The 26464-nt window shown below is 38.1% G+C and overlaps 1 protein-coding gene across 9 annotated transcripts in view; it reads right to left on the bottom strand.

The window, feature by feature from the left end:
* The window catches only part of ESR2 (estrogen receptor 2), a 54961-nt gene that overhangs the window by 13742 nt on the left and 14755 nt on the right, over positions 1–26464 (bottom strand). For 8 of the 9 annotated variants that reach the window (XR_012494650.1, XR_002137489.2, XM_074327385.1 and 5 more), the window contains 4 exons: positions 18733–18849; positions 11698–11997; positions 8789–8927; positions 2325–2458 (listed from right to left, as the gene is read on the bottom strand). Coding sequence is in view for 7 of the 9 variants with exons in the window: in XM_074327385.1 (XP_074183486.1) it covers positions 2325–2458; positions 8789–8927; positions 11698–11997; positions 18733–18849 (690 nt within the window). In the remaining 2 variants the exon portion in view is untranslated. Of the gene's footprint in view, positions 1–2324; positions 2459–5558; positions 5634–8788; positions 8928–11697; positions 11998–18732; positions 18850–26464 lie in introns of all 9 variants that reach the window. The other variant, XM_074327389.1, reaches the window with a different exon arrangement.

The raw sequence follows: 26464 nt of genomic DNA, 5'->3' as shown, positions 1-26464 counted from the left end.
AGCAATTAACAGAGTAATTTTAAATCCGTTGAATGTAGTAACAAAAAAATTAAGGCTTATATTTTGTACTTTCATTTCACTTTTCTATTATTTTTATGACATTTTACAAAGGCAACTGTCTATAACAATTGGAAAATTAAAAAAGAAACCTGGTCCTTCACCAGAGATAGTTTGAGAAGCACTGCTCTATAGTTGTCCCTTCCCCCCTCATGTAAACTAGTTCCAATGTCCACAAGTATTTGGGAGTATTAGAGAGGAAATGAGTGTAGGCTGGAGAGGGAGAGGTCAGCTGGCCCCGGATCAGGAAGCAGCCTGGGACCCATATGGCCACAGATTTTGCACTGAGTTTTGGCTTCAGGAACTGCTGCCTTGGCTGACTGAAAATAAAGTGGCATGATACGATCTCACAGATTCCTGTTGTTGCAAACATTAAGCTCTAAGATTGGATTAAATCCAGGTAATAAAGCCCTATATGTTGCCCAAATGAAGGGATCTACAAGTGTTTAGTTGAGGAGTAAAACCTGGATGATATTATTTGAGACAGGAAAAACAATAACCTAAAGGCCCAATAAGAGTTGACAGCGGAGCAAAGCAATGAATGGTCTAGCAGCCTAATCAAACACCAGGTGGACAGTAAACTAAACAGCATGAAAACTGCATACAAACTTAAAAATGTGCACAAAATAACACTTCTTTATGTATTGCAGCAATGTTTATAATGGTAGAACAAAAGGAACTATATATTAAGTAAAGACCTATCGCTAAAGAAGTGGTTGAACAATTTAGACAATGCCTTCCTTCACTTGAAAGAAGTTAGCTCTCCTAGTTGACCTGAAGGGATTTCACAGTATTTTGAAAAGTAAAGAAGCAAGATGCAGAGAAATATTTGAACATAGTGTCCCAATTTTTTAAAAAAATGGAAAGCCTATCTGTGTATATATTAGAGGTGAGGCATTATTTTAAGTGATTATTAAAGGACGGAAGAAGGATGAAGTCCACGCTCTGGTTGTTAATTAAGATTAACTACTTGGTGTTAGGAAAACAAAGTCAAGCAAAAAGAATGATCAAAGCAAAGCTTCTTCCAAAGTATCTATAATGTTTCATATAAGATGCTATGCTGCTTATGTTAATTACGTCCATAAGCATGTGTGTACATTTCTCTCTCTCTTTTTTTCCCCCTCTCTCTCTCTGTCTCAAGAGAACTGTTACAGAATCGTCATCAAAGTTATGGTGGTTATCTTGGAGGTGGGTGGGGGAATTCCTAGTGATTTTTACTTTCTTCCCTGTTTGCGTTTTTGTTAGAATGTTTATAATAACCAGGTATTATTTATAAAGAAAAAAACAGCAAAGCTACAACATAAACAGTTCTTAGACACCTTCCCCATTTCCCTCAAGTCAGGTTGCTTCCTCTTTGGCCCCTCCATGCCAAGTTAGTTCAGGCTCCCATGATCCCTCGTGACTCTGATTGGGCCCCCCGCCTTGGTCTCTCCCATCTCCAGTCAGTCCTCCAAATGGAAGCCAGAGTGACTTTCAGAATGCCTCTGCTACTCCCCTACCTCAACCTCTCCTAGGGCTGCCCGATGCCCCAGACAGTGGTTCTCAACCTGAGGTATGCACTGTAGTCTTCAGTGCTGCGCTTTACATCCCTGTCCCCTCCCTCTGCTCTTCCACTGCATGACTTGTTCACCCATGTGCTTTCATTCCACTACATCTCTTCCCTCCACCTGCCCAGCTAACACCTGCCCAACCCTAAAGAGTCGTTCAAATATCGCCCCCTTCTACAGCCACTCCACCACCTCTCTTTGTTTTCCCACAGTGCTCTGCACACACTTTATTACAGCATTGGGGATGTTCTTTATAATGATTTCTTTTCTCTCTCCCTCCCTCCACTATGAGCTATTTGAAGGAAGGACTATATTCTCAATGTCTTTACTGAATGAATCAATGAATGAACGAATGAATCTGTAAAAGCAGAACCCGAACCAATAAATACAAATTCATGTCAATCATTTAAAATGTCTGTATATACATTGAAAAAAGGCTGAAAGGTAAACATTTTAAAGTTCATTTTTCTCTTTTCCAGCAAAGTGGCTTGAGCCACTTTTTAAATTACTATCAGTAATTTACCCAAGGAACAATTTATATTCAAGTTACCAAAAGTTAACTACAGTTTAAATTTCTATAAAATGAAATAGAGAAGTTAGAAAGAAAGGCATTTTTCCCTTTTTAAATGAAATACGTTCAATCGTCTTCTTAACGCCATGCCAGTTCAAGAAACAGCATCTCTCCCCCATAAAACACAGCCCAGCTGTGCGGTTACTTACTGGAGTTCAGGAGGATCATGGCCTTGACACAGAGATACTCTTTGTGTTGGAGTTTCAACTCACGAAACCTTGAAGTTGTTGCCAGGAGCATGTCAAAGATTTCCAGAATTCCTTCCACGCATTTCCCTTCATCCCTACAAAAGTTCATTGGGAAATTATAGAAGCACAGAGCTTCAGGCAACCATCAAAGGCAATAAGGAGCGCTTTTCTTTTTAATCTTAAATGTCATTTGGTTCATGCTTTAACTATTACAAGGTGGTGATGAGACCACACCACTCTTGGTATGTAGAATTATCTTCATTATAAAGAGGACAGGGCATTTCCTTTAAATCCCTAAAGTAAACATTTGAATAAATACTATTTAGGCAAAAGTGTGCATTGGAACTACATTTTCCTTCTACCTGTTCACTAAATGGTATCTTAGAGGAATAACATTTTTTTTTATAATCTACACCATTTCAGCCAACCAGCCCTAGATAGGACACGTATTACTAAAATGAGACAGTCCATATTCCCATGAGAAGACTCTGAAGTGCTCACGAGGAATACTGACCATTGCAAGAAGCAAATATCCCAGAAACAAATAATCCTTCATATCTAGGGCTTAACTCCCACTTCCTGGTGATCATTTAGATATTAAGAGGCAGGTAAATGTAATTTGGGGGGAAAAAAGCTAATAGGACATACAAAGAAATCGCAATTAGAGAAGATGGATTAGGATCAGGAAAGGAAGGTAGAAATAGAGACATGGAAATTTTTGACTTGCCAAAGATTATTTTTAAACAAAAGTTTTAGACAAACTTTGAACCATATCATCAAAATTCTTGTCAGCACTCACTCCTCATAGAAATGAATTTTTAAGTATACTTTTGAAGTAAATTACTTTAACTGTATCTAGAAAATATCAGCTTCAATTTACTGCGGCCAGACACACATTATTCTGCCTCACTGCTCCCAAAAAATTTCTATGAATCATGAGTTATACAGTTATTGGAAGCCCTTGACAAGAGCTGTTGGTCAGACGATTCTGCCACAAAACTTTCATTTGCTTCTAAAAGCCTGCAGCGCACAAGGGCCACGGTGGCAGCAGTGGGTTCCTATGAGCATCAGGTTTAGTCTCCATAGCAGCCCCTGAAGGGGACCTGAGATCTTCAAAGAACTGGCGGCCCCCCTCCTGCTTCCTTTAACCCCAAGCCAGGACACTTCCAGTGGTGGTGGTGGTGGTTGGGGAAGGGCCTCTGTAGAATTCAAATGAACTGACACCAGTGGGCGCCAAAGCTGGTGAAACCTAAGCCATCTGGTGCTCTGCCAGGACAGCAGCTCACCAGAATCCTGCATCCCACAGCATTCGCACCCTTGCAGACAGACACAAAGCTACAAGCATGCAAACTGCTCATTTTGGCAAAAAAGCATGGTAACTTCTGCAACCAGTTGAGGTTTTCTGAGAGTACACACGTTAAGTGATAAAACATTAGTGCTCTCCTAGAAGTCACTCATACGGGGGAATCAGAGCCCTGCACACAGGATTCCAGAATCTGTAGGCAACCCCAACTCTCCCCATGAGCCATCCTCCCACCTCGTCTGCTCTGGGCTTTCCCAGGCAGCCTGCTGCAAGCGACCAGTAAGGATGATGCATGCCCTGCACAGAGCAGAAGCACAGGAAATACTTGTTCACTGAATGCCCCTCATGCCACATCATCAAATGCCTTGAGACAAGTCATTATTGGAAATTGTAATTGTTGGGCTTGAGGACATTTGATCCTGAGAAAAGCTGGTTTTAAAATATCTCTGGGGACAAAAACAAGAAATCTACCAAGTCTGCATTGATGGTTTAATAATGGGTTCTCTACTCTTCTGCGAGACTAAATCAGAGGTTAGATGATGCGCGTGCACACACAAATACAGACACACACGTATCAAGTCGTATAATAAGTGGACCCATCTGAAATCAATCCTATTTTATAGAAGTTGCCACCTGTGACTAAGAACATGTCCCTAAACATTGAAATTAGTACAATTTCGTCATTAAAACACATGCCATTTGTAATGCAAATTCATATTTCAAAAATGGAAGGAGCGTTTACATTCTAGGGCATCTTAAGTCCCAATAGATGCTGTAATTTACAGTAATCAGAAGATGTGTACCTCATGGAAAAAGTAAATTTCTAAACCAGCTCTAAAGAACTAGGTCTGATTGCTTTCTCTAGCAGCTATGAGAGCCAACCATTTCATCCAAGGGGTGGCAAGGTTAGAATATTTTTATTTATATCACAGGCTGTAGAAACCAAATACACTTTAAGAAAATAAATGAGAAATGTAGGGGCAATAAGGTACAATACCTCATAAATGACACCCTAATGAACTTTTACTTTAAAATGAGTTACATAGAACAGAGTAAAGGACTTTAAAGTAACATATAATTACCTCTATTCCATTTATTTTGTAACTATGGATTGACACCGAATTATGATTAAGAAATTAGGACAGAATTAAAAGATTTGAATTCAAGATAGAGGGTATACAAGTTGACTGTTAAAATAGTAAAACAATATATCAATTAAACCAACCTACTCATGGAAATTTTCTTTTGCACACCATTTGTCCATAAACTAGTTTTAAATAAAAATAAAATTAGTAGTTTCATGTGGACTATCTTATTATTTGACGACCACCTCTTATAAAAGAAAAATATTTTATTTGATACCAAGGACAAACTGTTGAATGAGTGAGCCTCACTTTGAGGTACACTATTTCGTACCTACATATATGTCCACTGGCAGCACACAACTGGCTACAGACCACAGGTTACCTCTGTGTCGGTGGCAATGGGGCTGGAGGGCTCAAGGGTTAGCACATGGAAAGGACTCCAAGATTGAACTCGGATGAAAATGATCTGAGTACAAAAGTGAATTGGAAATTTAGAAGTGAAAGTTCGGTGGATATCTTGAAGAACATTCACTATACAAATAACTACTAGCGTGAATGCCAACTCGGTACATTCACAATTACCTATATGATTCCATGGAACTCCATAAATATCCATAGTGGGGTCCAATCCCAGATTTAAACTCCTCGGCTGTTTTAATAACATTTAACATTAGACAGTCTCCTGTTGATGCTAAGGAAACCATATGTCTTCACATATGTGATTTTTTTGAGCAAGTAGAAGCTCAGATTCTGTTGTAGGTCTTCACCTCAGTTTGTGATTCTAGTGGCTATTAAAAGAAGAACTACCTTGTTAAAAATAAGGTGAGAGAACCAGATTTTCCTTTCATCCTCAGTAGGTTCAAGTTTTCTCGCTGCAGAAGCCTCAACAAGAATAAAGGGAAACATTATAGTCTCAGTCTCCACAAATTGGCAAATTTAGTTGTATTCACTGCTTATATGGTCATATCACTAATTGAAGGAACTCTGATAGGACAATCCACCAAAAGACAGTTATTTTCAAGTAATGTGAAAATTATTCACGTTGCAAAAAAAAGATTCATAAAATTTATTTATGATGCATGATCCATGACTTTCTGAATAAGTAACATTTTGAACATTTTTTCATAAACAACTCCCCGCAAAATATACCCATTACATAAAAATATATTTATCTGTATATAATAGATGCACTAAAAATCTTAGATTTGAAATTCTACTTTACAGAGTTAATGTGTTAAAACAGTAATAGGAATTGTTAACAAAAAATAACCGCCAGTAGGCACTCCAAAATAAATGCCTGCTTAATGCCTGCATTTACAGTTCCCAAGAACTCCTCTTCTATAGTCAATCAATATACTAGATTTATATGTTGTAAAACATAATACTTTCGAATATTTTTAAAGAGTAATGTGAATGCATTTAAAATAGATTGTAAGAAACATGACTTTTTTCTTCCATTACTTAACCGAACAGTAGGCCTAAAATTTACATGGGATTTGTGTCAATTGATACACACATACTTACAGGAGTTAAAGAAACTACAGAAAAAGGAGAGTTAATTGTACTAAAAACCAAGAATGAAAACAGTCACTAAAAATAAACACTAAATGTAGCATCAATTTAGAAATCAAGACAAAAAGTAAAACAACTTAATCCCAATGTCCGTAAATTTATTGGTCCATCAAGGGATGGCACTTCTTAGCACTCCCTTGTAGGAGAATTATGTGTGCATATTTGTGTGTGTGCACATACATGTGTGTGTGCATGTGTGAGAGAGAGGCAGAGACAGAGAGACAGAGAGAGAAGGAATGTGGCTTTAACCCCAGCCGGCATGTAAGTAAATGAATGAACAAGAGCAATGCCCTAACTGGGCGCATATTCAGCCCACCTGGTAACACAGTACCACCATGGGATGACTGAAGTGGGCAGAGAATAAACATTGTTGCTCTAAGACAGAAGAATAAAGTAGAAAATAAGTTTGCCTTTTAGCCTCGTCCTCTTTGCCCCTCCAGTTCTCTAGCTCGCCGAGAGCATGTACGATTGTAGTTAAGAGCCTGGACTTCACAGCCAGAACTCCAAGTCCAGCCCCACACTTCCTGTAACTGTCGGCAAGTTACCTATCCTCCCATTCCCATGTCCGATAATAATGGTGCTTACTCATAAAGAGCTGTTGAAATGAAATGACTGAACACACAGCAAAAGATGGTGCCTGGCACATACAAGCCAACAAGTTAGCTATTTCAATTGTTACCGGAGGGTCCTGAGGGTCCTACCTGCCCTAGGCTTCCAGAAACTCCCTTTATTTTATCACCTGTGCTTGCTCTTCTCGAGCCACAACCCATGCTCCAGCTGTTCCCAAAGGCTCTGCTGTCCACCAAAATACCTCCGTTATATAGAATGGTACTCTTTGTCCACATTGCCATCCACACCGGGCAAAATGGGTGCTAAAACCTTAGGGTTACTTTTCATCTACGTAACTTGTGCATAGGGGTCACCTGATAATCTGAAGAGGTAATACCAACAATTGGGACAGACACTTTCCACTCATAGCACTAGGCGTCCTTCTACTCTGTGCAGAGTCAAACATCCTGAACATTCAACACTAGAACTTTTTCAGAATAAGGAATATGGACATCAGTTGCCATGGAGACCTTCAAACTGCTCAAATTTACACCATGAAAGTATTTTACTTTTCCTACTAAAAAGCTTGAGCGTTGTATATTCCAGCTTTCCCTTCATAAATAGTTTACCGAAATTAATTAAAAATTGGCTCCTTTTCTGTGCCATCTTTAAAAGAAAACTAAATGCAGCCAAGTTATGTGATTAGCACTATCATTCCCCAATTTCCATTAACTTGCGCCTGGTTTTAATGACCATTCCTTCCACGGCTATTGCTAAAAATGCTATATACTACATGCAATTAGAATGAGTGAAAGCACATTAAAATACCTGGCAGGTTTGTAAGGTTTTTATCACTTGTCCACATAGTTGATGATGTAGTTGGTCCTGATAGGTGGAAAGAACAGCAGGACCCCTTAAAATTATAACATGAAAATGGATGTTTGTTTTGTTTTGTTTTGTTTTTAGTTTCAGGTGCACAAAACAATGTAATACTTACACATTTATAACCCTCTGAGAACATTATCCTAGGTGAAAATTGAGTTTTTAATGCAGAAAAATCTGAGCTGACTGATACAACTGGTGGCCTGAGACCCTGTAGGGTATAGGCCCCTGTTACTGCTGCTGCACTGCAGGTAAGAATGAGTCACAGCAAATTCCATATGATCTCACTTATATGTGGAATCTAAGAATAGAATAAATGAACAAACTAATCAGAAACAGTCTCAGAGACATAGAAGAAAAACTGAGCGTTGCTAGATGGGAAGAGGGGTAAGGATGAGGGGGAAGGTGAGGGGATTAGAAACACAACTGGCAACCACAAGATGGCCACAGAGATAAGTGGCAGTTTGGGGAATATAATCAATAACGTTGTAAAGTCAGTTTGGGGAATATAATCAATAATGTTGTGAAGATTTTATAGGGTATCCGATGGACATTTGTCTTATTAGGGAGACCACTTCATGGACGGTATAGGTGCCTGATCACTGCGCTGTACACCTGAAGCTGAATAATAATGAATGGCAACTATAATTTTATATCTATATATATATAGTCACAGGATGTGGAGTACAGCATAGGGAATAGAGTCAGTGGAACTGTAACAGCTATATACCATGTCAGAGGGGTAGTAGGTTGGGGGAGAGGGGTTATCACTTTATGAGGGATATACATCTCTAACTATTACACTGTTTTGTATACCTGAACTTAAAAAAAAAAAAGAAAAAGAAAAGAAGAATGAGTCACAGGACACTGAAACCTTGTACCCAGGCTCTACTTGTTGACCCAGTGAAGGAACTCCTGACATTATCACCCTTTTAATTGCCCTTTTAGGTGTGAGGTTTGAATTGCAGCACCCAGGACTTGATTCCCACTCATTCAAACAATCGGAGAAGTAACACCATGCATCTTTCTCTCACCTGTCCAGAACGAGGTCTGGAGCAAAGATGAGCTTGCCAGGGTGGTCGATGGAGCGCCACATCAACCCTACCATCAGCACCTCCATCCAGCAGCTCTCCAAGAGCCGTACTTGGTCGTACAGGCTGAGCTCCACAAAGCCTGAGGAAAGCAAGAGGCTGTGAGACAGGCCCGCCCTCCTCCTCGGCTCCCTGTTTCTGCAGAAACACAAGGGCAAGTTTTCAAAAGCTGTCAAAACACAATGTAAGGAAACAATCGATATTTTAAAGATGGGGTTAAATGCTGACCAAAGGAAGAAAATTTTGAACTTAAGGTGTGCAACTCACAATTTCCAGTCTTGGACCACTTCTAGAGACAAGTATACTCGATGGAGAATTTGTGAAGAACTGTTACCTGGGCTTATACAGCTCCCCAGACAGATGCTGGTGAAGAACAGAAAGCTGGAACCAATTGTTGTTAGTTATATCCTAATACTTGCTCTCCACTGCTGGGATGTCAGCCTGAGGGACTGCCTGTCTGGCCCAGTCCATGACTGGGGCTGGGGCTGGGGGGGTGGGGGGGAAGGTGCGTGCAGAAAGAGCAGGGCCAGCCCCTGAAGGAAATCAAGGCTTCACCTAAAAGAATTTCTCTGATTGCTTAAAACTGCCCACCCAGGGTTAAAATCACTCTTCTTCCTGAAGAGCAAATTTAACAACTGAAGCAGCTTCCGACAGCCTGATATAGCCTAATAGCATGCATTGGTCAAAGAATTGGAAACAAAACAGGTAATCTCTAGGGAGGTGAATGCTTCAAAAGTAAAGCAGAGATCTCTGGTGCTTTTTCCACAAATCATGATAAAAGGAGGAGGCAGTATAATATAAACACGGTCACCAAACACACAGCCTTGGAGTGAAATGGACTCCACTAAGAATCCCAGTTCAGCCTTTTCCTACCAAGTTACTTAATATCTTTTTAAGTCTTTGTTTTCTTATAGGAAATATAAGGGTAACAATGCCTGCCTCTGAGAATTTCCCACAGAGAGGATCTCTCATCATCTTCACTATACAGATGAGGTGACTATGGCACAGAGAGCCCATGTGGTTTGATTCTTTGAACAATTTATAATGCAAATCTGCAGAGGAGAATTAATGGAGTAATGAATGGAAAGATGGATTAATCCTTTCCAAAGCCACATCCTAGGCTCAATTCAGTTTCCTAATATGTGTACACATTCCAATCTCACCCACAGTTATAGACAATAAGCCTACCAAGGCAGACCAAACTCTTCATACTTGTAAATATTCAACAAGATCAAGGCTAGGTGATATTTTAATATTTTTTTTGGTTTGGACAATGACTATATTCGCTGAGGGGAGAGGGATCACATCTCCATACAACACCTAAGTTTTCTGAAACTTTTCAAAATACCAGGCTTAAAGAGGGCTGAATGCAACTTTAGAATTCGATTTTGTTATGGCACAAAGAAGCTGCACAGCTCTCAGCAATAATCAGTTTCACCACCATTCCCTATGTGGGATCCTGAAAAAATCGTGTCTGGAATACTTGCAGAGCAAACACTAGAGGAAAATGCATTGGTATTGTCTTCTATGGGAAAAAGCAGAGAAAGTAAATATAATTCTGGCAAAGGTGAGGGTGCTAGTCTATCAGAACAGACCCGGAAACCAGAAAATCCTCAGGCAGCTCAGAAGCCAACAAACGACCCTGAAAGATACTATTAATATTAGCCCAGGCCTGATTCCCACAACTCTTAACCTTCCAACTGCTCTTCACCCAACTTCTCCCTCCCTCCCAAGCTTTACAATTTGCCTAATGCAGTTGCTGCCCCCACCCCCACCCCCACCCCCAGGCCACGGGAGCTGTCCCTTGTGGCTTAGCACTTGGACAGAGATCTCATATCTCAGAAAACTGCACAGTGTGCATGGGGAAGCCCTTTCAGGAGGATGATGGTTTGCTGCCATTCTAAGTTAGAAGCCGAAATTCACTCTTTCACTGAAACAGCAGTTCAAACAATAATTAGGTGACAATTTTAGCACAGTGCAGTACTTTAGGTACATATCACACACTGGCCTGGGGAAATGATCACATTACAGCTTGGAAAATGCAGGTTCCAAATGATGACTTGTGAATCATCTAACCCATTTTTAACTTGATGGCATTTCAGGTTTATTGATGATTCATGTTACTTCAGCTGCTGATTACCTCTATTTGTCAATATATCTTCATTCACGTACATACTGAATTTTTCTCTATTAGAACAATAGCTTACAAATTCCTATTTAGCATCTGACAAACCTTTCACTTTCATACTGATCATACTGCATCCCACCCCCACCCCAACCTGCCTACACCCCTCCTCTCAAGGTGAAAAGTCCACAGTCAGGAGACTGGTCAATGTGGACCCCCAATCCCTGCCTTTTAGACCATGTTCCAGGTCCGAGAACCCTTGAATTTCCTGCCCAGATGGGCCCAAGCCCACTTCCAGAGCCTGGTTGGGTCTTTTTCCAGGTTCATCCTCCCAGACCAGGGATGAGAGGTGACCCACGGCTAGTGTGTGCAGGACATGTGGACATGCAGGATGGGGTGAACACAAGGCTGTGTGGGATGGATCTGGGGGTGTGGGGGAGAACAGAGCTGGGACTAAATGCCGCTCTGCCATATACAACTCTTGCTGCACTGCCATGGCTGGTACAGAACTCAGAGGAGTCCAAGAATTCTAAATCGGGGCCTGACCATCCAGGACGTGTGGACGGTATACACTAGATAGGAAGAAAGCACATATTTCACTTAAAGGTTATAAATCAAACTGTTAAATACACAGACATCTTTTGTGGATCTCCATTTTGTATTCTTGCCCTGTAAATGCGAGGCCTTTGTCCAAATAAATGGGGACCTAAGACCCAGAAAGCCCTACCCGGAATTTTCTTGGCCCAGCTGATCATGTGCACCAGTTCCTTGTCCGCCAGCTTGGTCAGGGACATCATCATGGAGGACTCGGTGAAAGGTGTGTTGGGGCGGCTGACCAGCACGTTGGGCGGCTCCGCCTCCAGGAGCGTGAGCACCAGCTGCTCTGGGCTCAGGGCGCTCAGCAGCAGCTCCTGCACTCGGCTCACGTGTCCACCGTTTTTCTTGGCTCTGCTCAGGCAGTGCAGCTGCTCCTCGGAATTTCTCTGCCTCCGTACTATGCGGTACCCGCACCTTTCTCTCCGGGAGCCTAAAGTGGAGAGATGATAACAACACAGTATTTCCCCGTCCCTTCCCCCCAACCTAGCATTCAAGTTCCCTGAGTCACCAGGGTAAAAATGAAGCAATGATGTCATTGTGAGACCTGAGTCTAGTCTCAGAATGTGTCTGAGAAACAGAAAACTGATTTATTTTCTGGAGCCTGTGGGGCATGTACCAAAGATTATTACATTTGTGACTGTATCCACAAATCAATAATATGACTCTTTATGGACAATAGCCCAAATGATCTTAGGGTCCCCATTTCAAGGTAATCTATGGATAGTAAATCCATTTCTCTTTCAAAGAGTGCTCAGTTTCCAAACCATGAAATTATGAATTTTCTTCAGGCAGAAGATGGGGAAAAGTTAGGAAATGGACATTGATATTTCCAAACAGTTACCAAATAACACACTTTTATACTATATTCTTAAAATGTTTATGTGTGTATATTCTTTTTATATACACAAATAAGTATATTTGAAATAATAAATTATTATTATTATTTTTTTTTTATTTTTTTTTTTTTAAAGAGAGCACAGCTCACAGTAGCCCATGCAGGGATCAAACCAGCAACCTTGGTGTTATTAGCACCACACTCTAACCAACTGAGCTAACTGGCAATTGAAAAAAATCTGGGAAATACAGAAAAGCACAAATTTTGGCATAAATTCTTTCAGATTTTTATTGCTTTTTTACTTTTCCACATTTTATATACAAAATTAGGATCATAGTATACATACTGTTTTATAACTTGCTTTTTCTTTTTATTAAAAAATGTACCATTTAAAATAGTCTAAAAATCTATATAACATTCTGTTCTATGATACAGCATCACTTATTTAAAGTGTCCTCTGTGGACTGAAATCTAGGTTGTTTCTAATTTCTTTGCTACTATAAATATTACAATGAAAATGCATCTTTGTACATGTATCCAATTACTACTTCCTTATAATAAATTCAAAGAAGTTGCTGAACCAAGGCATATATACATTCAAAATTTTGAGACATATTGACAGATTACCCTCCAAAAGTATTTTTAAATGTATAATCTAAATAATACTTTGAGGTTTACCTATTTTCTCATAACACCATTGGGCATTAAAGATCATTTTTAATCTTTGATAATCTGACAGGTGACTAAACAACCTCATTTTACTTTGTATTTTTTTAATTACTAGCATGGTTGACTAAAAATAGATAATTTTTGTTATATGCAGTATTTGCCTTATATATCTTTTAAATTTCCTCATGGTGTCTTTTGTCATAAAAAGCTTTAGTATATAGTCAAAATCTATGTTTTTGTTTCACATCAAAATTATACAAATATTTTCCTGTATCTCTGTAAGCACTTTGCAATTCAAATCTATTTGGAGTTTCATGTATGTTTGTATCATGTCATATTGATACTTCATGTTATGTTTTTTCCAAATGGATGTACAATTTTCCCAATACTATTTATTGAATAAATTTTTTCCATTGATTTCTTTTATAAAATGCCTTGCCATTTAATAAATAATAGTATATAAAAGTGTGTTCTTCTGGATTCTCTACTCTGTTTTATAAATCTATTTCTATTTCTGTGCTGGTATTAAAATGTTTCAGTTACAGTAGGTTTTTGGAGAAGAACACAATAGGATAATGGCTTTAAGATGGTGGCAGAGGGGACAACCCTTCAATTTAGAATTATAGTCCCAGCTAAACTATCATTTAAGAGTGAGGATAAATGAAAGACATTTTCATTTAAAGAAAGATTGAGAAGATATATCACTCACAGCCCCTTTGAACTAACTATTAGGTTGGTGCAAACATAATTACAGTTTTTGTGATTTTTAATCTTTTAAACTGCAATTACTTTTGCACCAACCTAATACTATACTGTGTTGTTTGGGATGGAGAGAAATGAACCAGAAGGAAGCAATGAGATTCAAGAAACAATGGTAAGAAAATAAATTGGTAAGTATGAGATTAAATCTAAAAAGCACTGAATGAATAAAATAATAATAATCAATTTTTGGAGGTAGAGAAACAAAGTAGAACCAAAATACCAGACAATTACACGTAAGATGAGCAAGGAATGATTTTTGTTAGAATTTTCTAAAATTCTTTATTTGGGCTAGGAAATTTCTATTAGAGAGGCCTGAACTCTCAAATTGATCAAGAATATATGTTAAAAATAGAAATGTTGTCACTAAAAGAGTTGAAACAGAAAATATGACTTCTAATAGAAGAGGGGGAAAAAATGTGATCAACTCCAAAAAGGAAAAACAGTAGAAAATACATGATGAATTTTTTAAGAGCACAAAATAAGATGACAGAAAAGAACCCAAATGTTAGTGATAATAATAAACATAAGTAGTTAGAGTCATCAGTTAAGAGCAAGTCTGACATCATACATATTTTTAACCTACACATAGACTGCCTATAAGAGATATATCTAACATGCAAAAAAACCTGAAAGTAAAGGGACAGAGAAGGATGTAATAGGCAAAACTTAACCAAATAAATTAGAATTAGTCTGTCAATATCAGACAATATAAACTTAAAAAATCATTAGCAATAAAGAAGATCGTCAGTAGATTATAAATGGAAGATAAATAATTCAAAACTCATACACATCAAAACAACAACAAAAGCAGTCTACAAACATAACACCAAAAAGTGATTGAAAGAAAAAGAGAAATTGACAAATATACCAATATTATAATGGAATATTTTAATATATCTTTCTCAGCAACTGAGCAAAAAGTTAGGAGAAAAGTCAGAATTAAGAAAATTTGAACAGCACAACAAACAAGGTTGATCTCACAGATATTTGCAAAAATTAGCACATACTGGATCATGAATAAAATCTTAACTAAAAATGATATCGTGTAGATCATACTCTCTGACAACAACACAGTAAAAACAAATCAACAATAAAAACATAACTTCCAAACCCCTATAGATTTGAACACAAAAATGTTTCTAAAGATCCACTGGTTAAAGACCAATGTAAAATGAAAATTAAGACGTGTTATAAGTCAGGATGTCATTAGGTGGGTACAACTTTTATATAAATTTTCCCTAAAAAATCATCTAAAAGTTAAAATCTGCAAAATGCCTAGTTTCTATACTCCCACCATTGTATTGTTCATTAAATTCAATTGCCCACATTAAATATATACATATGTATGTTAATTAGGAAGTATGAGAAAATTTAAATTATTTGCTCCCAAGAAAATTTATTTGAATTTCCCCTTATCCATAGCTAACTGCACTAGAAGGAAGGGCTCTATCTATCCGTGGATATTTGAGTCAAATTTATTACTAAAAAAACTAAAATCCTAAAACATAATTCATTTATTAGTCAGGCAATATTCATTTTATAGATAGGCAATATTGATTACACCCCCATGGTAAAATGGAACAAAATGTATGGTTTAGGAAAGCACCTTTCTGATCACACATCTCTTTTGTATACAAGGAGTTTACAAAACAGGTTTACAAACATAGTGAAAGGTTTTGAATCCATACATTCGAATTTCTTTGACCAATTATCACTGACAAAGCACTATGTATTAGGCCCTATACTGAGTTCTGGGGTTCTAGGATTAATAAAATGAAGCCCTTGACAAAGTACTCACATTTTTCTATCAAGGACATTTCTAGTGTCATGACTGTGACACCCCCGTAATCCAGGCAGAGTCACTCAATGTGCCTCTGAGTGAGTTTAATGAGAAACTCTACTAAATAGGAGTGCTGCATACTAGAAAGTGCCCCAGGGAAAAGATGGTGATGACTACAGCAATGGTAAATGATAATAATGGCAACTAACATCTATCGGAAGCTTCTATGTGTCAGACATTATGTATTGTACACAGATTGTGCCATTCTGCTACCATCCTAGAGGATAGGTGCTGTTACTATCTCCAGTGTATAGAGGAGAGACCAGGCACAGAGAGCTCAAATAACTTCCCCAAGGTAGAAAAGTTAGAAAATAGCAGAAGCAGGATCCAAACCCAATCTGTAGTCTGAATCCAAAGCTGGTGCTTTTCACCACTATTTTATCCCACCTCCCTATCAAATCCCTTTTATGTGTATCCACTTGTATGCAGGTAAATAAAGAGATGGCTACTGAAAGATGCTGAACTATCATCTCAACACGGAGATACAGACAAATACATGGCTATTCAGATTGTTTTCTTGGCTTTTACATTTCAGGACGTCCTTATAATAAAGCCTTATCCCTGAAGTTGGTCTGGGTGGGTACCCTCCTGCCATGTAAACAACCATAAGAATACCTCAGTAGAAAAGACAAAACTGGAAATACAGAAAAAAAAATGATAACAGAAGAGACATAACTTCTGAATAAAAATGGAAAGTGGAGTGGTGCAGGAGCATCCAGAACGCAGGTAGCATCCCTATTCCTCTGAGACGGGACGGAAGGAAGAATGTGGATAGAGGGTTTGCGGGGAGGGCAGGTGAGAAGAGTGCTGGGAAAGGAGGGAAACATAGTTAAGAAAATTCACTCCTAATGGTGTTTGTCTGTGGCCAGTGAAAGGCTAAATATCCAACTGTTTGCATATTAACCCATCTCATTTCTTCTGTAATCTCCAAAGGTAATAAAATATTTTTTTCTTAGAAAGCCCTAATCCAGTGCCTTTTTGGCCAAATTCAGTGACCCTTTTCTCTCATTCCCTTTTCCATGAAAGAGTTTTTAACTACATACAATTCTGTACTCTGCCTCATGATACTGTATTATATCAAACCCACAACTTACGAGATTTTCAATGAGGGAGAGAGAAAGGAAAACTATAATTTAATGCCAGACACTGTGCTAGGTCTTTATATATGTTTTCATATATATTCCTCACAAAACACAATGAAGCAGGCATCTCCATTTACAGAGATAAGAAAACCGAGGGCCAGCAAAGGTCAAGTCATTTGAGCCTAGTCACAGCAAGAAGTGATGAGACACAAAATGCGATTCAGTGTATGGTAATCCAGTCCTAGTCTCCCTATCACATACACTGCCCCCTACAGGCGGAGCGTACACGTGCAGCTGCCCTGGTCCTAAACCACCAGGCTACAGCCACCCAGCAGATCCTATAATAATAAAAGTGTTGTTCTCCTAAGATTCAATTGTAAATCATCTTTTAAAAAAAATACATACTCACTTTAAAATATTGTTTTAAAACGTGAAACATTTATTTACAATCTTTTGTCAGAGAGCAAGACTTTCCCCTTAAGCACCTCTGCCAATTAAATCAGATGTTAACTTTCCTGCATAAACCACACCCATGATACATTGTCTCTGGGTTTGCAGTTTCAGCTTCTGTAAAACAGCAAGACCTTAAGAACTCATAAAGCAATCTGAACTCAGAATCTTTCTAGGTCTGTGATTCCCACTCCCAATCTCACCCATACCTAACACAACAGCTATTGGTCCTTTATAACTTTATTCAAAGCTGTCACAGAAACAACTGTGTTTTCCTACTCATATTTCCTATGTCTGCAGACATTTTAATTAGATTCTATAATTTAACAATTGCAATGAGTAGAAACAGGTTTGGGAAGGAGCCCACTGGTTACTGCTAAGGATACGAGTCTAACTGAAGTGGCAGGAGCAGAAATGTTCCAGTGCACACTGGGAGGTCGCAGGCACTGGCAGGGTGCTGCACACAAGAAATGGAAAGCGTCAGTGATTCTAGGAAGCCAGAGAACTGTGATCAAATTAAGAGAACTTCTGCTATAACTCTGACCTAGGTGAGGGGTCTTATCTATTGTCCATACGGAGAAAAGAAAATGGACAGAGAATGCTGAAGAGAGAGCTATTAAGAAATTGCCAGGAAAAAAGAGAAAGTGTTTTGTTTTAAAATTTTTTAATAGTTACAAAGAGAAAAATTACAATTAATCACAGGCAAAACTTAGGCTCGCAGAAGAATTAGAAAAGTACAGGCAGAGCTGGTATGAGTATATAGAAACAAGCAAGTGTGTACTGTCCAATGAATCAAAAGTTATCCAAGTGAAGAGAGCATGGTGTAGGTATCACTGTGAGTTTGTGCTCACTTTCCTTTGTTTTTTCATGTATGTAGGTGTGTGTGTGCATATATATATATATATATATATATATATATATATATATATATATATATATATATATATATATTTACGCAGGTATAGGCACACATACATATTGTCATGGAATGAAATCTATGCTCTGTGTACTTTCCATAGTTCTACTATGTTTATGACTCCTATGTATTTTTTCTTTCACTTCTACAAAGCTATCGGAGGGATAGGCCTGAGTCTATCCAAGCCACCCAAGTAACCCACAAGATGTGCTACTTTCTTATCACAGCTTTAACTGTGAACATTTACCAGACCTTCACCTTTATATTTTTCAAGGCCTCAGGCAGATGGTCATCTAGCCCATTTGAGCACTTCAGTGGCTAGCGTTCCCTAATTCATGCTGCAGCCTATTGTGTTTTCAGACCACCTGAATTGTAGGTAGATAGTCCTTCCCTATATTGGGCCAAAACCTGCCTCCTGTAACTTGCTCCCACTCACCCAGCTCTGTCCTTTGCAGTTCAAGGGAATAAGTCAATGCCCCCTCCAAGGTGACAGCTTACTGACACTTGGAGATAATTAATTACCAAGTCCTACATCTCTCCTCATCCAGGCTACACGTCCTGCTAGCGTTCTGCATGGCCCACATATGATCAAAGAGGAAGGGAACACTCACCACACTTCACCATTCCCACTTCATAGCACTTCCGAAGTCGACAGGCCTGGCAGCTTTTGCGCCGGTTCTTATCTATTGTACACTGATTTGTAGCTGGACAGATGTAATCATTATGTCCTACAGCAGAGCAAAAAGAGGAAGGTTATTGTTACGATATTTTGGTTACATATCTTCCTGGTCAACAACATTGATTATGCTTACCCGACTGAGAGGTAGGGACGTCTTCTTGATGACAGGCACAGGTAAAGGCCAAAGTCTGGCCTCATCAGTGCCTTGTTAGTGAGTAAAGGAAACCTAAAAATATTTCAATATCCTGCCTTTTGACTCATAGGTTATTCTTTGCATGCACTTAGAATTTTTAAGAGATTCATTTAGAAATATTCTCCTTTGGACATGGAAAGTGAGACAGTCACCAGAAATGGATCTGTTCCAAATCACAGAACTCCTTAAGACTAGTACTTATGTATCAGGTCACCAAAGTCAACTGCTTATATTCTTTTACATATATCCCTCTTTGGGGTTTAACGTGATTTTTTTTAATGGGAATTCATAGTCAAATAAGAGAACTAAAGTAGTCAATAAGAGAATAATTAGCAAACTAAATAAGAACAGAAGGAACTGCTATTTAACAATGGTTGATTACTGTCTCAATTGTTCATTCCCTCCCCTTGGCCTTGTGAGCTTGCAGTATGCTTGAGTGGGCAGAATATATTTCCCCACCAACTGATGGTGGACTTGGCCATGGGACTTCGTGGTGTTTGGTATGTTTGTAGATGTTCTACTCCAACACATGTGGCTTGGCTTCTTGAACCTTTATGAGAAAATGCCTCAGGGAGCCCCTGGCTCAAGAAGAAGGTGAAGACATATGGAGCAGAAGGGAACTCAACCCAAAGCTCAGAGCCAAGCCTTAGGAAGTGCAGTCACCCTAACCAACTCACAGAACCTATGCCTAAGAAAAATAATGCTGATTATGGTAAGACACTAGTTATATAGCAATCTCTGACTAAAGACAATACTATTTCTTTTCATTCTTTTCTGTAAGAAAGAGAAGAAAATTTCCATTTCAAATGCTCCATGAAGAATGGATTAGAGGCAGCAAAATGGATGAAGGCCAGGAGAACAGGTGAGAACCTGGTGTAGATGTGGCTGTCTGGAGTGGGTGATAGTAGGGAGGATGAAGAGAGCTACATGGACCTGAGAGATTTCGGAAATAGAAATTATGATAAAATAGATGAATGGTAAAAGTACATAGGATATTTTGGTGCCTTTATTTCTTCATTGTGTCTTTCTAATAAACAATACGGCCTGAACTTCTTACATTAAAGATACAATGGGGGCCGGCCCGGTGGCTCAGGCGGTTAGAGCTCCGTGCTCCTAACTCCGAAGGCTGCCAGTTCGATTCCCACATGGGCCAGTGGGCTCTCAACCACAAGGTGGCCAGTTCAATTCCTTGAGTCCTGCAAGGGATGGTGGGCTCTGCCCCCTGCAACTAAGATTGAACACGGCACCTTGAGCTGAGCTGCCTCCCGGATGGCTCAGTTGTTGGTTGGAGCGCAGGCTCTCAACCACAAGGTTGCCAGTTCAATTCCTCGACTCCCAGAAGGGATGGTGGGCAGCGCCCCCTGCAACTAAAAAATTGAACACGGCACCTTGAGCTGAGCTGCGCTGAGCTCCTGGATGGCTCAGTTGGTTGGAGCATGTCCTCTCAACCACAAGGTTGCCGGTTCGGCTCCCGTGCCCCCTGCAACTAGAAAACGGCAACTGGACCTGGAGCTGAGCTGCGCCCTCCACTAAGACTGAAATGACAACAACTTGAAGCTGAACAGAACCCTCCACAACTAAGATTGAAAGGACAACAACTTGACTTGGAAAAAAAGTCCTGAAGTACACACTGTTCCCCAATAAAGTCCTGTTCCCCTTCCCCAATAAAAATAAATAAACAAAATAAAAATATTTTAAAAAAAGATACAATGGGCCAGAATTTCAACATGGGAAATGGATGAGTCTCAGTGATAAATTAAAAGAGCAAGTCATAAAAGAAACAAATCATACACACACACCTAAAGTACAGAAGACTCCATTTATGTAAAGTTCAAAAATAGAGAAAACCAAACTATATTGTTTAGGGAAGCATGCTTAGGTAGTAAAACCATGGCAAGGAAGGCAGAAATTAGAATTGGCTTACCTCTGTAGGGAGGGAAGGCGCTGTGACTGGCAGGACCATCCAGGGGGATCCTGGGGTTCTGGGGGTATCCTATTTCATGGCCTGAGCACTAGTTACACAGGAATTTGTATTCTTTAAACCAGATATAAATAAATACTGGAATAAATACGTTCCTTAATTCTATCCTCTGAGAGCCTGGGAGCAGATACATCTGAGAGCAATGAGCAAACTAGCACCTAGATCTTGGTTTATAAATGTCATTCTCCTCTAAGAAGAAATAGGGCTCTTTGGAGAAACAGCTTATTCTAGGACTGGGGCAGAGAAAGCACAAGATGAGCCTGAAACATAACATCTTGTCATCTTGTGCCAGGAAGTAAAGAAGTGCCCAAGAATTGTGGGTGCAAGTAAAAAGAAACACACACACACACACACACACACACACACAACACACACATACAAGCCTGTTTATGGGGATCCTACTGACCAATCACGTCTGGGATAATTTGGATATCCAAATAATGATAGTAAGAGATAGTAATCACCTGTAGAAAACAGGAAATGATAAGTTATACTGATATAAATTGAAGGCTTAATGAAGAATAGGATATTTACATTGTCCTAAAGGATCTCAACAAAAATATTCATTAATTACAAAGGAGAAAAGAATAACTTACAGTGTAGAAGCCTGGCAGATGTCACCTTAGCCAAACAATCTAAGTACTCACAACTAGTAACGATACAAACAGAAATCAGGTACCACATGAAAGAAGCCAGTAAGAATAACACACCACCATTTCTGTGATATTCCTGCCAATCATGTGTAAGCTGAATCTACAGATGAGGGAACATCAGACAAACCCAAAATGAGGGGCATTCTGCAAAATAACTGGCCTGTAAGTTTCAAAAGTGTCAAGATTGTGAAAACTAAGACTAAGGGACTGTTGTGGACAGACGGAGGGAAGCTAAAGATATAACTAAATGCAAAGTGTGATTCTGAACTGCTTCCTTTGCTGTAGAGGGACAAATGGCAAAACTAATCAGCCTGAGGATTAGATTGTAGTAATGTATCAAATCTAATTTCCGAATTTTGACTGTTGTGTTGTAGCTATATAGGAAATACATGTTAAGTATTTGGGAGTGATGAGGTATAACGTTGGCAACTCATTCACAGATGATTCCAGGAAAAAAGGTTCTTTATATTGTATGCACAACTTCTCTAAGTTTGAGGGGGAAAAAAATGCTTCCACTGGCTTCTCAAACAATTTAACTGTTAATTCACCCAAATAGATACATACAAATACTTATATACAGATAAACTGAAATTTGTCTACATTTCAAATGCTATTGTTTTAAGTCCTGAAATTAACTTTCCTTTCCAATTCAACAGATTTTAAAGAACACTTCCAAAAAGACACGGTTCCATGTTTGGACCATAATAAATCTCTCTCACTTTAGGTAGATGCTAGTAACATTTTTCAACAAAACACAAATTGAAATTCAGTTGTTTGTGGCTTCACCACCACTCCCTGAGTCAGCCAGGGTTCCAGCAAAGGTGCAGACTAGACAGTTCTTGGAGGACTGATACACCTCTCCCCAGAGATGCAAAACCCATTCTCTCAAGTAACCCTCCATCCTGGCCATGTACAGGAAGCAATGTCTGCCCAGCCTTACATACCAGCATTTCTGACTACCTCTGATTTCCAGGTATTTTTCATCAATTTTCATTTAATCCTGTAACTTCCCTATAAAGAGCTATGACCCCCATTTTACAAATGAAAACATGGTCAGTTTTAATTTTCCATGTTACATAATAAATTTCTATGACCTTATAAGCTTCAAACAAGTATTATCGCTTATTTTCATGGGTCCGGGTAGGGTTGGCTGCATGCTCTGCTCAGGGTCTCAAGAGGCTGCAATCAAAGTGACAGCTGGACTGTGGTCTCATCTAAAGCTCAGGGTCCTCTTCCAAGCTCATTGAAGTTGACAGATTCAGTCTCTTGCAGTTGTAGGACTGAGGTTCCCTTTTTTTTTTTTGCTAGCTACGGTGGGACACTGCTCTCCCCTCCTTCCAGGCAGCTCACAACATGATGTTTGCTCTCTTCCAGGCTAGGAAGGCAGCATCTCTCTGACTTCCAGTCTCTCTCCAGTCTGCTATGATGGAGTCTTACATAATCATAGCATAATCACACGAGATTATCCCATCAACATTTGCTCTGTAATGTAATCTAACGAAGAGAGCAACTCTCATCCTATTTACAGGTTCCACACACACTCAGGGTAGGGGGTAATCTAAGGTGTGCTATAAAACATTTTTAAAGGAACAGATAATTATCTTGTTATTGCTTTTATCCTCACTTATAGTAATCAAAACTAAATCATATTTTAAAAGTCAAAAAATAGTTGTAATGAGAAATTTTCTATCATACTTTAGAACATAATACTTTATAATAAAAGAAAAATGTTATAGTAATCAAAACTAAATTATATTTTAAAGGTCCAAAAGTAGTTATGAGAAATTTTCTATTATACGTTAAAACATAATGCTTTATAATGAAAAGATAAACATAATCCCACAGTACTTTCCACAGTAGTAGCAATCTTTAGCACCCTCTAAAAATTCTAAAGACAATATGTCATCCTTATCAGTTTTATAAAGAGGTTTATAATAATAAGCATTTAAAGGACAACTAGCGGTTAACTTCTATTATCTTTTTCTCAGAGTTTATTTTAAAAGATAATTTCACATTTAAAGAAGTACCAGAAAGCCAAATAACATGAACACACTCAATATAAATAGCCTAGAAAATGTCTTATGCAAGAAGATCATAGTAATTCACTTCACTTCAGGCAAAAAAGAAAAAGAAGTCCTGCTCAAACCACACCAACTACTCATGTATTAAAATGGTTTCCTCTCCCATGCAACAGTCTGAGAAGCATGCTATTCCATACTAACAGAACTGAGAGAAAAGTTCAAAGCAAAATTAAAAGCAAAATATGTAGCTAATTCTTTTAGTTGAGATATAAAGCTTTATAGAAAATGTGCTTTTTTATAAGATAAAACCTAAAAGATTATCCTCATTCTCTGCAAAATTAAGTCTGTCTGAACACCTATTATCATTCATATCCAACTGCACAGAGGGAAGAGACAGGACTGGACTTGGAATCAGAAGATCTGATTTTAATCTCAGCTCAGCTTTCCAGCTTTCTTATTTTAAAAACAGAGTAATGGTTATTACCTACACCCTCCGACACCGTTATCCTGCAACAGCAGGCATCTACTCGTCCTTTCTGTTTTGTTCCCTCAGGACATTCTTCCTGAGTTCAAGGACAAATCCCAGGAATTTGTGCCTTCCCGGTAAGAATCTTTTATATGACTTACCAGTTGTTAGATCTGCCTATTTAAAGTTCAGCCGCTAAAGTCTTAAGAAACAGAGGTAAGGTTCATGAGTAGCAGTCAAATCCATTTTAACTTTCAAAGAACAATGATAAAAGATTGTTACAAATACCAAAATGAAAGTGAATAGACTATAATAGTAATAGTTACTATTATATGTGGATGTAAAAAAAAAAAGCCAAAAAAGAATGAAATTTATGGAAATATCATTGAGAAATGTGCCAGATATTTTTTAAAAGCGACAAAACCTTATAAGAGATATAAAAGACCTAAATAAAGATATAATATGTTTCTTGATGTGAAGATTTATTATGAAGATTCATCCCAAAATAATTCTTAGGTTTAACAAAAATCTCTACTTTTCTTAACATTGAGGATGGGAGGCCACTTAATAAAATTATTCTAACATTCCCATGGACAAATAAATAAGAGAAAATAGCCAGGACATTTTTTTAAATTAGAGGTATTTATACTGGCATGTGTTAAAAATCATTAAAACTACAATGGTCAAATAATGTGGTACTTATACAAGAAGAGAAGATCAACAGTCAGAATAAAATACTAGAATGTATATCACTGAACACATGAAAAGATGCTCAAAATCAGTAGTAATCAGGGAAATGCAAACTGAAACCACAATGAGATACAACTACATTCCAAATAGAATGGCTGAAATGCAAAAGACTGACAATATCAAGTTTTTACAAGTATGTGGAGCAACTGGAACTCTCATACACTGTTGTTGAGAATGCAAAATGGTTCAAACACTCTGGAAAACAGCTTATTAGTTTCTTATAAAGCTAAACATATGCTTACCATACAACCAGCAATTTTACTCCTAGGTATTTACTCATGAGAAAAAAAACATACATCTACACAGAGAGATATGCATGAACGTTCATACCAGTTTTATTCAAAATAGCACAAAACTGAAAGCAACCCAAATGAATAATAAAAAATCTGGGACATCTGCATATTGGAATATTAGCAACCAAAAGGAATGAATTACTTACTGATACATCCAACAACACAGATAAATCTTAAAAACATCATAAGTGAAAGAAACCATACATAGATGGTTACATACTTTATAATTCAATTATATGACATTCTAGAAAAGGCAAAACTATAGAGACAGAAAAAAGATCAATGGTTACCAGGGCCTGGGAGGCTGGGGGGCAATTAGCTACAATGAGCATGAGTGATGGTAATGTTCCATCTTAATTATGGTGGTGGCTCCTTGACTACATGCATTTTTAAAATTCATAAAGCAACTCAATTAAAATAGGGGAATTTACTGTATGTAAATTATATCTCAAACTCACAGAATAAGTTCCAATATTTTAAAAAATCAATGAAAATTGATAGATTTATTCGATAAAACAATGTGGAGAAATTTGACTATTTAATACTTAAGATAAATACAGTTGATTTTTATGTCATTCAATATACCAAAAGAATTGAGTGGCCACTTTTAGTCATTGCAATGCATTTATACCAGAAGGTGCCAAAAATATGAAGCGTCCAAAGAAGTAATCATTTATGCATTAAGTAATTATAAGAGTACTATTACTTTTTTGCACATTTAGAATGTGACATTCCTTTCCCTTTTCCCAATAGTTCCTTGGCTGATACAGTAGGAAAGAATGACTTGGGGAAAGCATCGGAAACTTACTTTTCATTCTTATCAGCGATAGTCTCAGGGTTCAAAGATATTTCATGCAGAAAGTGTTTTCTCCAACAGTAAATTAAAAGATCTCTTTTTAAAGGACCTAATTGTATTAGTTGTACTAGGTCAAAATTTCTTTAAGGGATAAGATTTTGGAACTCAGCAAAATAAGAGAATTTTCATTATATCAAGAGTTTGGTTCTAAATTTCAAAAAATCTGATTTATTCTTATCATAAATAGCAGGGAACTGGACCTGGCCTTATAATCAACTACTACAATTATCATAAATAAAAATATTTGAGCACTGAATATGTTAAGTGCACAATGACAATCTTTGTGTGTAAAAGCAAAAATAAGCAAACAACATGATTTGTGTTTTGATGATATCTGATGACACAGACATCTGTTATCTATGTTGTTTTAACTTTCAATAAGAAAATCAAGTTTGGAAATGGCAGAGGGCCTCATCTACCTAATTATGAAGATCTCAGAAGAGGTAGGTTC

This window comes from Rhinolophus sinicus, linkage group LG03 (genome assembly GCF_036562045.2).
Source record: "Rhinolophus sinicus isolate RSC01 linkage group LG03, ASM3656204v1, whole genome shotgun sequence".
Taxonomy (NCBI): Eukaryota; Metazoa; Chordata; class Mammalia; order Chiroptera; family Rhinolophidae; genus Rhinolophus; species Rhinolophus sinicus.
Note: the sequence above shows the minus strand (reverse complement) of the source record. Positions and strands in the feature narration are given on the sequence as shown.